The 16,353-nt window shown below is 31.6% G+C and overlaps 2 protein-coding genes across 3 annotated transcripts; one reads left to right on the top strand and one right to left on the bottom strand.

Moving 5' to 3' along the window:
* Positions 1–2,942: 2,942 nt before the first annotated feature.
* Positions 2,943–4,912, top strand: LOC100804177 (transmembrane protein 45B-like). 2 transcript variants are annotated; one of them, XM_006605818.4, is made up of 2 exons: positions 2,943–3,527; positions 3,719–4,912. In XM_006605818.4, exon 2 carries the CDS (start codon positions 3,723–3,725, stop codon positions 4,653–4,655), a length of 933 nt encoding a protein of 310 aa, XP_006605881.1. In that variant the 5' UTR covers positions 2,943–3,527; positions 3,719–3,722; the 3' UTR covers positions 4,656–4,912.
* A 676-nt stretch (positions 4,913–5,588) lies between these two features.
* Positions 5,589–13,302, bottom strand: LOC100802060 (ACT domain-containing protein ACR12). The gene is made up of 10 exons (XM_003555824.5): positions 13,086–13,302; positions 11,458–11,512; positions 10,215–10,337; positions 9,501–9,595; positions 7,879–7,963; positions 7,633–7,692; positions 6,457–6,512; positions 6,201–6,306; positions 6,057–6,125; positions 5,589–5,861 (listed from the first exon to the last, which is right to left on the bottom strand). Exons 1-10 carry the CDS (start codon positions 13,220–13,222, stop codon positions 5,799–5,801), a joined length of 849 nt encoding a protein of 282 aa, XP_003555872.1. The 5' UTR covers positions 13,223–13,302; the 3' UTR covers positions 5,589–5,798.
* Positions 13,303–16,353: the final 3,051 nt, after the last annotated feature.

The raw sequence follows: 16,353 nt of genomic DNA, 5'->3' as shown, positions 1-16,353 counted from the left end.
TTCCTAACTTTTAATTGTACTTTTAGGTAGTGTTTGGTTTAATTTCTCTTGGGTGAATTGAGATGAATGTTTCAAAAATTAGTGCGGGTTTCACATCTTTACACTCTACTTTAATTCAAATATTTCACTTTTTTCCATCTCTTTTCACTTTCATACCTCTTTCATTCCTTTAAACCAAACGGTGCCTTAATCTCCTTTTACGTTTGTGTTATTTTGGCTCTTACAATTATGCAATTTTGGTCCTAAATTTTTTGTAGATATTGCAATCAATTCCCTCCGTAGTATTCCATCCATTTCTTGACGGAATTTGCTTACCTCATTCATGTTAGTCTTAGTTAGATGCTGACTTGTCCATCCCTTGATAACCCATCTCACATTAATGTCAGATAAGCACTTTACAAAAATATCAATTCAACAAAAATATGAAGAGTTCTCTCTTGTGTTGTACTTGTATCCTGAATTCCCTCTCACATTCCATGCACTTTAATGGTGATGTCGTGGTGTTTAGTGTTGGTGTTACTGTGTTAATGGGGTGGTGCTTTGGTTAAGTTGTGTAGTTTGGATGTGGTTTTTGTAATGATTGAGGTACTAACGATGTAATTTAATTTTCATCAAAAAAAAAAAACGATGTAATGTATAACAGAATATGTGAATGTAAGGAATTCACAATATTTGGTGTGTAATGAATTGGAAATGGTTTGGTATGTCGTGAACCGAACCGATTTTATAACTTTTTATGATATCTGTATTGTTTTTTCTATTGCTTTGAATTAGATTGTTTTTGCATTGATAACATCGTGTGGAAGAGGCACTGGAACAGATTAACAATGTATCTTGTCCCTTGTGTAATTTTATTTATTTTTTTTTTGCGTTTATTGCATAATCTGTACAATCCCCTTGTGAAGTGCATTTGTTGTTCTAGTAAAATCAAGTGTTATCAGCAAGGAACATTGCTGCAATTATAATTAGTTAATTACAAGTGGATTCTGCGTAAAGGACATTGCACTTAACGCCTCCAATACGCAAAATAGGATAGCTCTTCAATGGGTCCATTGGAAATTTGTAATCACTCTTTTTATTCAAACTTTTGCTGAGTTTGCCAGTGCCAGACGAAGATTCCCTCTCTGCAGTCCTTTCAAAGACCTCGTGGGACTATTGTCTACTCTCGTGCCCACTTATGATGTTGTTGGTATTGTATTTACCTTAGGACCCAAAACATGATTTTTTTTTTTGTCCCTGAAAAGAAAAACTCACGTGCTGCACGTCACCTCTCTCCACAATTTTGAATTAATTATTTTAAATTGATTTATTTCTTAGTTTTCACATGTGATGTGTTACATAATACATACATGTCACTGTGTCAGATGTATTATTAAGGGACACATCAGCATCTAAGAATACTAATATGAATGAGATTAGCATATTTCGTTTAAAAAAAAAAAAGAATGGAAGACCGAAAAATGGACCTGACTGAAACATTTGGAGAAGTTCTGTAACCAAAATCTTAAAATTAAAAGAAAAGAAATGTTACTGTGTCAGATGTATTAGCGGCATTTTTTTTAATATTTTTTTAAAAAAATATTTTCTATGTAATTAATTAAAATTTGTTCAAAATCATTAATTAATTTTGATAAGTCAATTTCTCATTTAATTATTTTTTCTTCTAAAAAAATGAGAAAATAGATGATGTAATCACAATATTCATATAAGATAAATTTATTAATTTTTATAATAATTTCTTTAAAAGTCATGTTAAGTAGTAACGTTAATTTGTGATTGATTGACCATGTGAAATAGTTTCACACTGTCAATGCATCACTATTCAACTCTAAAAAATTATGAAAAAATGATTTTTTTATTAAATAATTAATTAAAGAGAATTTTGATATGCGGGTTTATAAAGTATGCATTACAAAATGAAGAAGTAACAAACTTAACCGGGAAGAGAAATATTTATAAAGATTATTTCACCCTGAAAAATAATAATTCAAGTTTGTTAGACGAAGATGGGTGTACCGAATAGTATTGGTATACATTTTCATAAATTTCATAAAAAATCTAAGAGAAACGTTAGTTAACCGTATTCTAATGTAAAATAATTTTAATTAGGTAATTCTACTCTAGATTTTTTAGAGATTTGATTGTTTATATGAATACTTAAAGCCTTAAACTACAAACTATAACTTGCGAAATTTCTAAGAAACTTCTCCACTCGGCATACTCTTACAAACTGTAGTAATTTCTGTCTTAAAAGAAAATGCAGAGAGAAAATCTTCCGCAACGCAATACACATATATTAAGGTGAAAGAAAGAAAAAACCTAGTTAATTGTATTGTAATAAAGCCCAATACAATATTATAAAAAAAAAACAAAAAAAGCTCAATACAAATATGACTGCTGTAAATGATATGAAAAAACGATTTCACGAATATAACGTTTAAAATAAAACACAAGTTTCGGTAAATTTCAAAAGCCGTTCAGATTTACAGTCAATTTTGGATGTATAAAAAAAAAAAACGCCACTTCATATGTAAGAATTTGGACGCATATCCTTGGCCATTACTTGTAAAAAAATATACTAATTCAATGGGGAACAATTTAACCACATTTAATTATCTCAAGACTAAATCTTTTTTTAAGAACCTCGTGTTCAGTGGGTATTCTAATTAACTCAAACATTTTCTGACCAATTCACCTCGATGATCGGTTAAATAAATTTTTAATTGTACAATAAATTATAATTAAGACTAAATCTTTTTTAAGAACCTCGTGTTCAGTTGGTATTCTAATTAATTCAAACATTTTTTGACCAATTCACCTCGATGATCGGTTAAATAATTTTTTAATTGTACAATAAATTATAATTAGATTACGTACAGTTTAAAAACATTTACACTTTCAGAATATTTTAATAAAATTCTTTGTAATATAATGGTTTTACTACATTCTTCCCTTAGTGCCTATAATTTATTAAAACCTATGAAAGAGTGTAAATCTTATTCCTAATTTAGTGGATCTCACTCCATCAAACACTGATTCTTCCCTTACAGTGGACTCTATTTAATTTACTACTTGAATCAGAAATCCAAATTGACATCTTTACCTGCCAGCCAGACGTACAATTGAATTATAATACTTATGGCTGTTAGCTTGAAATTTCCATGGAAAAGCACCTTAAAAACAACCCAACTGTGGTTGTCCCCGCCTCTTCAATTCTTTCTTCTTTCTTAGAATAAATGCCAAACCTTTTGCTTATGAGACACGCACCACATTACACCAACCTTGTGAAAGGAGGTTTCAGGCCGTGCCACTAATTGGCTTCACACACTCATCATAACCAACCTCATCTGCATTGAGTACCCAAAACAGAGAACTCTATAAAAGATCATCTCATTTGGTTTGCCCTGTGGAACATACAACAGTTGTGTGTTGGTGTTTCTTTACCTTTTGTTTCTGAGTTCTTCGAACAATACTACTACATTTCCTTTGGTGGACAAAGAACACCATCTAATTAAAACTCCTACTCAGTAAGTTTCTTTGAAGTGTGCTATATATCATACATTCTATTAACACCTATCATTTATTTGTATCTTTCTTTTTCCGTCACATCATATATCACTTATCATACGTACATTTCTCTCTTTTCCCCTCTTTAGGTGTTGAATAAAGTTTAGTGTCTATTAAACTTTTCTCGTTTCTCTTGTGTTGGCGTAACAAGCACTATGTTGGAGGGACATCAACTTTTGGGCTTTGGCTTCTTTGTAATTGGTTTATGGCACTTCTTCAACCACATCAAGCTCCATGCTCTTAGTTCCAAGTCCTACTCATCAACCCTATGGTTTCCCACCAAAATATCCAGATACTTGGAGCTCCACTTCATCATGGCAAGCTGCACAATCTTCATTGCCTCGGAACTCTTCATTGCTCCCATTCATCACCAACCATTAGACCCTGATGGAACCATTCCCACCACCCATCTCCACAACTTTGAACACTCCTTCATGGCCATGGCTTTCTTGGTCTATGCCATCTTTGCCATAGTTCTTGATAGAAAATGCATCAAAGCTCAGCATGAGCTAACTAATTTGCTAGGAGCCTTAGCTTTTACACAACAATTTCTTCTCATCCACCTTCACTCTAGGGATCACATGGGACCAGAAGGCCAATACCACTTCTTGTTGCAACTTTTGATCATTATTTCTTTGAGTACAACCCTCATGGGAATTGGCTTCCCTAAGAGCTTCTTGGTCTGCTTTGTGCGTTCTGTCAGCATAATCTTCCAAGGTGTGTGGCTTATGGTCATGGGTTTCTTGCTTTGGACACCAGGGTTCCAAGCCAAAGGTTGCTTCATGCACCTTGAGGAGTCTGATGAATATGTAGTGAGATGCAGTGATGATGAGTCACTTCATCGTGCTATCTCCTTGGTGAACATTCAGTTCAGCTTCTTGTTGATTGTAGTCACCATTTTTGGCATGTCTTTCTACTTGATTCTGGTTAAAAGATATGGTGAGAAAGTGGAGTATGTTTTTCTGACAAAGGAGGAACATTACGGTGAAGAAGATGGCTTTGTGAAACCTAAAGTCACTATCCACCTTGACAATAACATCCACGTTGAATCCCAATCCCAAGAGAAAAGCATGCGAGAGCAAATTTAAAATAAGCACTTTGTGATACCTAAAGGCATTGGTGTAAACGGTCAATCAATCAGAAATATCATTCTTATGATTTTCAAATAATTATGGTAAAAATCAACAAATTTACTGTTATGATTTATTTATTAAGCCAAGTGAATCAATTAGTGTGTATGTAAATATTCAGAGACTTGCTATGATCTTACTCTATAGGAACAGAATTGTCTATGATTAAAAAAATACATGTAGGCTCTCATAAAATATACAACTTTGTGATTGCATTGCTGGTATTCTTAGCACACTTATCGTTAATTAGGAAAAGAGTAAAACTTTGCTTTGGTCTCTAGGAGTGTAAAACACTATCATGTTTGAAACTAAGAAAATTCAAAACTTACTTTTAGTATGCCAATTTAACCCCTATGGAAAAGGGGTCTTGTTTATCCCTAGTGCAAGCTCATGAACGCAATGTTAAGACCTTCTTTCCGGCATCAAGAAAATATGTTAAAAATGCTATGCTTTTAAAAAAAATTATTTTCAAAATTTATTTCCAAAACTTTAAATGAAAACAGATGGATACCAAGCAAAGTTTTATTTTTTTAAAATAGAAAAATATTTTAAAACAATGTTCAAGAGGTCCTAAATTATCTCCAATTCTTTTTATGTTAAAAAATATCTATTTTAACCATGTGTTTTACAACAAAAAATAAAACCATAACCATCACTGAAACTAATGGGAATGGAAAATCCAAGCGGTTAATACTAGGGAGATTTGTTTATCAAATGAGGCATGAACAACCAAATAAATAAACTTGACGCTACACTTTAATTCAAAACTTTAAATCTCATATTTATAGGTCTTATATTCACTTATATGATATTCTACTTTTCATTTTTATCAAATTTGAAATTTCACCTCCCAGTTATACTCTCATAAACCATTTAGGAAATGAGGCAAAATTCATTTTCAATTTTTTTAGCTTTCATATCAGATTTAACGGACGTTCAGTGAGTTTCAGGTATTCATAGATTCCATACCACAGGCAACACGTATTCATTCCATAGTTAGTTACAGGTACTCATAACTCATTCCATAATGTGGTAGCAGTAACTGGCGATTTGGTATAGGAAAGAACCATTGCATTGGCTTATTTTACAAGGGTGGTTCCTTCAGTAACTATCAATATCTGTCTCTGGCGTCCGCAGGTAGTAACGCAGACAATTCACCAAAACCTGCTCATTCAAAATCACAAAATAATTCCCCGTGCAATTAAATTCAGCAAAATGAATGACTTGGTGTTGGATAAAAGGCAAACCGACTTATTTAAAATCAATGCAATAGTTAGTCAGATAAACAAACGATTCCTAAATTAGTTCTTCCTCAGCATATTGGAAAAATTTCTCCATTTCTTTGAACACGAGGGTTACCTGAGACATTGAACTGTTCAATGCAGCCCCGCCGTAACTAACATGAAATGTATCCTTAGCAACCAAACCCTGAGAGAAAGGGGGGTAAAGTTACTTAGGGTAAATGAATCAAGCAGAGGCGGACAGAGACAAAGAGGAAGATACCTCTGTATCAATCTCAGCCGACTCAACATCAATGTTTACATCTGCAATGACTTTGATGATTTCAACCAGCAATCCCGGCCTATCTGCTGTCTCTATATACAGCAAGCTGATAAATATTGAATTAAAAAGCATTATAGATGGCATCATGCGCCTATTGCATATTGGGTTGTTTATTATGCTAGTTATTTGGTGTCTAAACAGTACAAGTAATAAACAGCTCAAAAACTACAATATCCACTAGTTATAAGATGCAAACCTCCTCTTGGGCCCATCTTCCTTAACTTGTATACGAGTTTTGATATCATCATCAAGCTGCACAAAACAGCATAAAGTTGATATTATTGAATTGAATACTTGCAACGTGCAAAATCTGGTAGAAGTAACTAAGCTTTTTTTAGGGTTTTGTGAATGTGTGGCCTTAGGAGTTAGGACACATGTTATGGAATAAGAATATAAACTAATAAAAATTACAAGCATTTAATCTTTTGAAAATCTTAAAAGCATTTAATATTTTCCTTTGTTAAGTAATTAATAAAGACTTGAGTAATAAAAGCTATTTTAATACCATCAAAAATTAAAAATACCCCTTTTCTATATAATAAAAAGAACCAAGCATCTTCTAGTATAAGTTCAATCTATATACAGCATGATAAAATCTATGCACCCAAAATCAACATAGAAACAGGATCTAAAAGTTCACAAAACTACGATAAGTGTGGCATATTATATGACTTCTAAATTCCAGCATATCAATTTAGCAGCCCCAATATAGTCCGTCCGGCAATAATGTCTGGCAATAATTAAACATAGAAAATCATATATAGAAAGACATAGTGGGCATGGAATCTGAGAAGTGAAGACAGAATCTTTGCCATTTAATATTAATAATCTCAAGAAGTTTAAGAAAAAAAGGTCATCAGGTAATCTCTTTAAGGCATTCTCACTTTTTCGAATAGAAAGAGACACACAAACACTGGAATAAGCATAATTGGTTTATGTTCAGTATAATGTTTCAATTTCTAGGTGGTCAAAATCAGGAGGTAGCCCGTAGCATAGCCGTAGCTCCCAAAAGTTTTAATTTAACAACAAAAATCATCAAATGAGAAAAAGTGAAAAAGCATTGTCCACTACCTGAAAATAACACAAGATTGGCAAAACCATCTATTGGGAAATGAAATGACACAAGGATACATGAATAAATCAAATATGATGTCAGAGTTTTGTTTGAGGCCTAAAAGTTCACCCAGGCACACAAGACTATAGACTAACAAATTAATCAGGAAATGTTTTATAAATATCTGCAACCTTGAACCTTCCTCAAAAAAGTAGGAAAAAAAACAACAAAGCCAGAGGAATTCCTCAATAAAGTAATATTTATTTTATACAAAAAACAAAAAAAAAAGGAAAGGAAAACTGGAAGAGTGCAATTCACCTTCTTCTTTGGAGCCTTTATGCCAAACACTTCACCCATCGCTAGTAGTTCACTGGACTCCTACACAAATTATATAATATTTGTGAGTAAGAAAAAACTTAAAATTAAGAGCAAACTAAAGTATATTTGCAAAAGGTAACAAGGAAAAATTGTGTTTATAAAAAAATGTTAATTACAAGGGAGCTTCTTATATATAAAGTAACCATATCAGAAATCCAGAGGAAATTATCTATGAAACAAACTTACAGGATGATATTTCAACAGATTGTTAATAATGGTAAGCCGAATCCTCTCTAACATATCAGGATCTTCAACTTTGCGTCCAGTGTCTCTGTGACAATATGAACATCAAATAAATCTGTAAAGACCAAGGCTCTAATGAAGCAGTGAAAACAAATTAGACAATAAATGATCAGTGAGATTTTTATTTCTTCTTCGTCATACGTGCAAGATACCTCATTCAAGTATATCAAAACTAACACAACATATACATTTGAAAATAAGAATAATTTCATTATCTTCTTATTGTTCAAATTTTACAAGATTTGAAGTGAATAATCTAGGTAATATATGGTTATAATTCGACAGTTAGATCAATAAAATCATACTTTATACAAAGTTAATGATGGTGGAAGAATAAGTGCAACTTAAACCAGAAGTATCAAGAGAACAAATCCTCTTATCTGGATTCTAAGAGATATTAATTGAATTTAGCAACACCGAAAGAGAAGACTGTAATTCAGAGAAATCCCTAACATACAGATTTCTAAATAAGTGAAAATTCTGGAAAGCAGCAGAATGAGATGAAGAATGAAACCAAATTACGGGAGCATAGCGCAAACAAGAGAGATAAAAAAAAGTCTAGGGAATGCATCAAGGAGGACCCCCCAAAGATCCTCCCAAAATTTAAACCATCACCCACACCCTAGGAAATAAAAGATCTAGAAGAAGCACAACCTTGAGATATAAATTTCCAAGGGCTACAAGGCATTAACCACAGAATTAACACCCATCCCATCAGAATGCAAACTACACTTTGGATAACTTGATGCCATAAAGAACTGGTCCGTGGAGTAAAAAGCCCAAAAGCCATTTTTGCTGTCAAAGCAATGTTTAACCAAATTTGCAAGACCTAAACTTCATTCCTATTATGTTCTACAACAAAATTCCCAACAACCCCAGACTAAAGAAATCCCAAATAAGCTTCTCAATTCTTTGAGCAACAGCCTCCAAAATACAAGGAGAGAAATAATACAAAGGGAAACTAGATAAGGACAATGAGTTAGGGATATATGACCACCTCTTAGAATTTGGACTTAGTGCATAACTCAACCTACAAAATTGACTTGTAAAATAAGGACTGCTCGAGCTTTATAAGCTCTATTTAAGTTATCTCTAGCCAATGTGGGACTAAACACCACCCTTGAGGCTGCAATTAAGGCAACCCCCAAAGAGGCCGCAACTAAGGCGGGTTAGGGCTGACTGCAATTAAGGCAACTTTTCAACACCACTAAGGAAAAGAAAGCACCTTCCCAACTATCTAACCTCCAGGAAATCTTTCCAATGACTGGACCTGAGGAAAGTTCTTCTCAAGTACCCGATAAGAACATGGGGCAATCCATTGTGAGTTAAAAGGATGATCCTCCTGAGTCCAGACACATCTCCATAGAGAGAATATGTCGATGATTCACAGATAAGGGAAATTTCAGTTAAAGACTGACTGATATCTTAATTTATCAAAGAAAAAGAATAGTTATCAGTTTAAGCAGAGAAAATTCACCCATGTTTTTGTTCATTTATTGCTGAAAATGTTATTCAAGAAAAAACAGAGGTAAAGAAACTGGAGGAAAAAGACAAGGAAGACTTACGATTGTGTAATGAAAAATTTTGTTTGCTTGACTAATCCCTCTGTGGAGACAGTTCCCTTTGAAACATCCAATCCCAAATCTTTTAATGCTTTCATCTACCTTGATATGAACAAACAAAGATTAATTATTGACAATACTTATAAAATGATGTGGATAGAGAAAATGAGCTCAAAACTCTAACAAAATTTTATATAAATGATGCCCTTATGTGACATAGCAAGAACAGTTATCTCTCTTCCAACATAATCTCAAACAAGTTGCTGATTGTCAGCCTTCCAACATTCTGATGATTCCAACTTTTTTCTTTCTTTAAAAAGTAAACTACAATGGATTATAAAAGCTGCTCGGTAGTTTTCAGGTGAATTTTATAAAACAAGGAGAAATGAGCCAAATGAGGCTTGTTCACTAAGGGAGCCATGACTTAAGAATGACAAGGAAGATAAGAAAAGAAAAAGAAAGCCACTCCATAGACAACATAAAACTATCATCAAATTTTATTTGCTTTATCATATTTGTTTTTTTAATAGAAAAGATGTATAATGAGGAAACAAAATTAAACAAAGCAAACCTTAGGACCTTCATAAATTGAATAAATCTTATCTAACAATCACATAGTGAGAGCATCACTTAAATAACAAAATTGCAGTTAATGGATATCAAACTGGTTTGAAAATCTTAGAGATTGCATAATTTAGTTTCCAGTAGCCAAATCACCGTGTCAAGAAGAGCTCCAAGGCGATTCCCAAAGCTAAGCTGCACAATTGTTGCTTCAGAATCTGATTCTTGATCTATTAGAACTATTGGCATAGGAAGACTATCAGGATTGTCACCAGATTGCTGCACAGCAAGAATTAACCATTCAAACATTACAAAAATATATGTACATAAAAGCACGGCATACAAAATCCAGAGGGCATATTTAATGAATAATTAACAAAAGCCCAGATTGGTGGCAAATACATTTGTCAATTATAGCAGCCACTATCTTAGACCAGCACAAACACACCACCAACAATAGGTGAATATAATACAAGATTGACTTGTAAAATACACAGGAGTTAGGGATGCAAAATATAAGCTGTACTCTAGTGCAGCAGGACATCAAGTCCAGTAGATATTAAAAATCCACATTGAAGGGAATTCTTAAAAAAAAGAAAAAGAAAAGAAACAAACTGCTGCAGACCTGCATATCACATTCTCAATAACATAAAAAGTTTGAGACAAAACATGATCATCACAAGATTATGACCAACAAAGGTCAACTGATTGAAGGATTGATAACAGGAAGACCACAAGAAAGACAGAATCTTGTGCAGCAGCCCTTCAAGCCAAGCTGGGTTTTCTTTTTATTCCTCTTGGACATTATAATAGGTGAGCTGCATCATCTATACCAAAATCCTCAGGGATTCAAGTAAAAATCCTCATCAGATATAGTTAACTGCTCAAAACCATCTAAAAGAAGCTATAATTTTTTTTTAAAAGTATCACACTCAAATTTCAAATTGTTAAAAAGTTTCAGCAACAAGGAGAAAAATATCAGAAGATGCAAGGGGGAAGGAAAGGAAATTATAGGAATTTAGTCATGGTTCTTCAACATGTATTAGGTAGCTCCATTCAGCCTGCTAGCAAAGAAAAATATTTCATAGAAAAAGGAAGAAGAGGAAAAAAGATGCCAACAAAAATATCTTCTAGAATGAAATAGAAGGCACTGTGTACTATAAAGTTGTGAAAACCCTATTTAATCCCAAATTATTTTTTCTCCTCCAATTTAGTCCCTCAAAAATCCTTTTTTGTTTTTTTGCAATTCAATCCCTCATCCATCAAATTTTGCAATTTATGGATAATAGCAAAGATTGTAAATCCCAAATAACAAATCAATGTTTATCACTCCTATTTTTCAACTGTAAAAAAAAATGGTAGACGTGAATGATATGGTGGCAAGAAACACATCACTGACCAGTGAAGCTGAACCAACTGCATTCAAATCATAAGCAGAAGCATATAGAATGTTCCTGCAAAATTTCAACCAGTAGTAAGAGACAAGTGATATAGATACACACCATGGTGACTACATTAAAGAATATTAAAGTTCCAGTTGTGTTCAGAAACTAGAACATAAATCTGATCAATGACAGTGGCTGAACCAACCTTTATTGACTCAACAGACCTGCACCACCAAACATATTCTGGTCTAAACCATATATGGGATCAAGGCCATACAGAGTACAGACCCAAAAAGAGAAAGGAGACAAGATTCCAAGGTACCAAGGGATACATAAGAAGTAAAAAACAATAACAAAAACTAAATAGGCAAAGTTTATCCATAGCAGGAATGCTGAAGCTTCAAGCTTAAGGGTTTTCAAAGCAGGAGAGAAATGGACTATTCCTAACTAAACATTGGTACTAATAGAGAGGTCCTTAAATATGAGAAAGATTCCTGAAAGGATTAATTGATACATAGCTTTAAGGTTTGCAGTTACCACTGAACTAGCAGAGCATTATCACAATTATATATGTTTAATACATGCACATTTGTAATGGCTTGGGGGACCAAGGCCCCTGCTTCCCCCTCCATCCCAGGTACAACAGAATTAATAGCTTTGACTTGCTCAAATAATCCCATCTATTTTTTTCAGTATATGCAAATGAAATGAATAAGGGATAGCATCAATCACAATGATGCATCAAGTTGACTACTTTGGAGCCACTGAAGCTTTACTATTTAGCCCAGGATTTGACACAGCACAAATTGAAAGCTGCATATGAATTTGAAAAGGGGGCATTGACAAGGTGGTTGGAAGAAGTTGACACACAAATTCTTCCAAAACATCCGAAAACAAACATAAAATTAGATCAATAATTGGAAAGATAAAGAGCTGTGAGAACGAAGGATGAAAGCATGCAACTTTAACTATCAGTCAGACACTTGAATAAACTAGTACATTTGCTCACTCTGAATCACTTACACTGCATTTAAACACAACAGAAGTAAGGTGGAAATATAAGATTGGTCTAGTGGTGAAGGGAGAAGGGAAGGGGAGAGAGGTCCTGGGTTGGAATCCCCCACTAACAAAGCCTAACAATACTAACAACTAGCATTTGCCGATCCATAAAAAAAACAAAGAAGTAAGGTCAACCAAAATATCCAGAAAACGGCAAAGGAGTGACTGAATCCATAAACAACATAAGCTCACAAATAAAATACTGGTTCCATAAGAATCCGTTTCCCCTCAAATTTTTGTTCCTCTGAGAATTGACTTCAATGAAATTTTACGAAATTCCAACAAAAATACAATTAAAATTTGCAAAACAAAAATCAATTAATAATAATATTCGTTTTCTAGTTTCTACTCATTCCTTTCAAGATAATCAGTGCCACTCTTCTGATTTAATTCCATCCCCAGCGAACATGTGTTACATTCTCGTTCCATCACTTCCGTCTTAGTTCATCTATCCATACTAAACTCGACTCGAATCGCAAAGGAATAACAGACAACATCGTAATAATTGACTCCAATAAATCGCTCCGATCTCAAGAACTAACTAAAAAAGGAAAGTACGGCGAAGGCGAAGACGAATTCTCACTTGTCCCTGGAGAGGGAGGTTGGGGAGCGGAAGAAGGCGTCGGAGGGAAGAGAGAAAAGAGGAATGGAGCGCGGATCGGAAACCCTACCACCGTGAACGGCGAAGGAAGGAGCGAGGAAAGCATTGGTGAGAGTCATTGATGAGAGTGGAAGTTGGTGAGACTTGTGAGAGAGGTGCGGGCGTGTATATTAGTATTGTTACGTGACGTGATGTAATGAAAATAACAAACCAAGTGCTTTTGTTTATTTAATTACACGGATTTGTCTCTTTCTTTCTTTCTCACGACATAGGCACGTCGGATACAACGGGATGATAATATTATTATTCCTTCGCAAACGTCACCAATGTTTTGTTCAAAAGTTAACATGATTACTCCTGTCGTGTGTACACTTAAATGATTTTTATATTTGAGGTAGAGTCTATTAACTTTTGATTGTGAAAATATTTAGTTTTAAAAAAATGAAATAATTCATTGAATTGTCAAATTAGCCTTCTAAATTGTAAAAATAGATTAAATTTGTCTTTAAAATTAATAGTGTCTAAATAATTTCTAATATTATCGATCATATTAATTTTTAAAATTACTATAGATGGTGAAATTAAGTCCTATAATAACAGAAATGGAACATTGGTTTCTAATCTTATAAACTATAAATTAATGTGGTCCCTTAAATTTTAATAAAATAACTCAACTTGGTTCCTAATTTTAATAATATTTCTTTGTAACTTTGTTGGTTATGGGAAAGGAAGGTGTCAAGGATTCAAACTCTACTTCCAACATTTTTACCATCTTTTTAAAAGTTTAGTTACATCTTAGGGGCATAAATTTTAAACACGGGGAAGACTTTTGAAGGCAAATATTTTACTCTCAAAAAATCTCAAAGGTGTAATTTCCATTGCAATGATGAATCGAGAATACTATTTGTGGTTTTTTTTTTACTTTAATAAAAATAATAAATAATTTTCATGTTGAGTATGAAATAGATCTGCTGAAAGAAAAATATTCATTTTTGTTTGCCTTCAAATAATGAATAATTTTCATCTTGAGTATTTAATGAAGTTAAAAGTTTTATGATATTGGACAAGCAATATTTTTCTTGTATAAATAATTTTAAAACTCTAATAAAGAATATATTAAATATTATTTAATTTATGTCCTTAAAAAGTATTAAGTAAAAATAATGATTTGTATAAATTAATATTTACAATTTACAAAGTAAAAATAAGAGTTCTATTCATGAATGTCCTAAAAAAATACTATTTAAATTCAACATATTAATTTTATAAATAATGAAAATATTTAATAAAAATTGATTATTATTTAATTATTTCCTAAAAATTAAAAAGTAGAAATTAATTATTGTATGCATTAATATTTAATAATATAAAAAAATACTAGTATTATTCGTGAATATAATAATTTTTTACTTAAATTCAATATTTACTTCTATAGATTATAAAACATATATAATAAAAATATTAGTTTTTAAAAATCTTAAAAATTACAATGTAAATATTAATTATTTATCTAGATTAATATTCTATGATATAGAAAAATAAAGTCATACTCATGAATGTGCTAAAAATATTAGTTAAGAAGTTATTAACATAATCTTTTTTCTTTGTTTAAATATATTTCTTTTATTTTTTACTGTAGTTTAAATATATTTCTAGTTTTTACAAAATGAGTGACTTTTAATTATGTTTATCGTAAAATTTGTTCTTTTATTTTCATATCTAAAAAATATGAATTGATCATCATTGTCACGAGGGCCGTGTACAACGTGAGGCCAGTTAGGCCATAGCCTTAGGCCCCCGTTCTTTTTTCAATATACTAGTTACTATGTAATATTACAGTCTACTCAGAAAAAAAATGTAATATTATAATCTCTCTTTCGAATTAGAATCGTAGATAATTGTTACACACCCAAAAAAAAAGGGATTGCTAGCAGATTATTATTAGCATTAATAGTGATTATAATTGGAATAACATGTATCATTGTATAATTGATTATTATAATAATTATTAATTGGCTTGTTTCAGATTTTGAATGGTAATAGATTTTTTTTGTAATCCATGATTCATTGTAAGAGAGAAAAAGAAACAAACTATCGGTTGAAAAATAAACAAAGTCTAACTTAAGAATTGTTTCCCCCCACCCCCCCCCCCCCCTAAGATACATGCACTATTACCTCCTAAATTAAGAAATCAAAAGACAAATTTACTTATTTTAAGTGCTTATAAAATTGTAATGGAAAGAATAAAACTAATTAAAATTATATGTTTGATTTTTACTTCTAAGTTATAACGGATCAAATATTTTAAAATTGTATACATATAATTGTTACTTTAATTTGTTTAGTTCTATCATCTTTTCTCTCTTTTTCTTGCTATCTTTGCATACTTTCAAAGACTTGAAGTGAATTTTTAAAGTGAATAATTGATGCTAAATTAGTGGAGTAATCGGTAGATAATAGTCATTTTGTTAATATATGATTTATTATTTGTAATCATTTTGCTAACATATAATTGTTACTTTAATTTGTTTGATTTTGTTAAGATATGATTTATTATTTGTAATCATTTTTTCATTAATAAGACTATATAATCTTAAGTTATGAATGTAATGGTCATCGTAAATCATTTATCTAAAATTTTAATTTTATTTCAAAATGTTAAAAAAATTTATTTTATATCTATTTTATATTTAACCTCTCCTTCACCTAAAAAAATCTATTGAAATTAGTATAAATTTTAAATTTAATGTCTATGGTTGATATATAAAAAAAGATATTTTGGTGAAAAATATTGATTATAAGATCACACATTTAGTTAAAATTTTATTTCATGTTGATATCTTGTATACATAAATTAATTTAAATCTTTAATTGAGTCAATTTGAAATTTGAATAATATTTAAAATAGCAACTCACAATTTTTTTTAAAAAAATTAGCAAAGTGTATTAAATTAAAATTTGAAGTAAATTTTATTTTAAGTCTTATAATCTCTATATACGACTCTAACTATAACATATATAGGTCAATGACCCTTTTGAATTATTTTGAGAAAATATTGTTTTTTATTTCATATTTTTACTAATATTTATAAAGAATAATGAGAATTCCTTGAAAGTGAAGTATTAAAATTGCTTGATTATAAAACTCTCATAAATGATTTTGCAGTTAAAAAAGTTAAAAAATTAATATAAAAATTGATATTTTATAAAATATACTAAGTCTCTTTAAAATTTTTATAAAAAAGATATC

This window comes from Glycine max, chromosome 20, assembly GCF_000004515.6.
Source record: "Glycine max cultivar Williams 82 chromosome 20, Glycine_max_v4.0, whole genome shotgun sequence".
NCBI lineage: Eukaryota > Viridiplantae > Streptophyta > Magnoliopsida > Fabales > Fabaceae > Glycine > Glycine max.
Note: the sequence above shows the minus strand (reverse complement) of the source record. Positions and strands in the feature narration are given on the sequence as shown.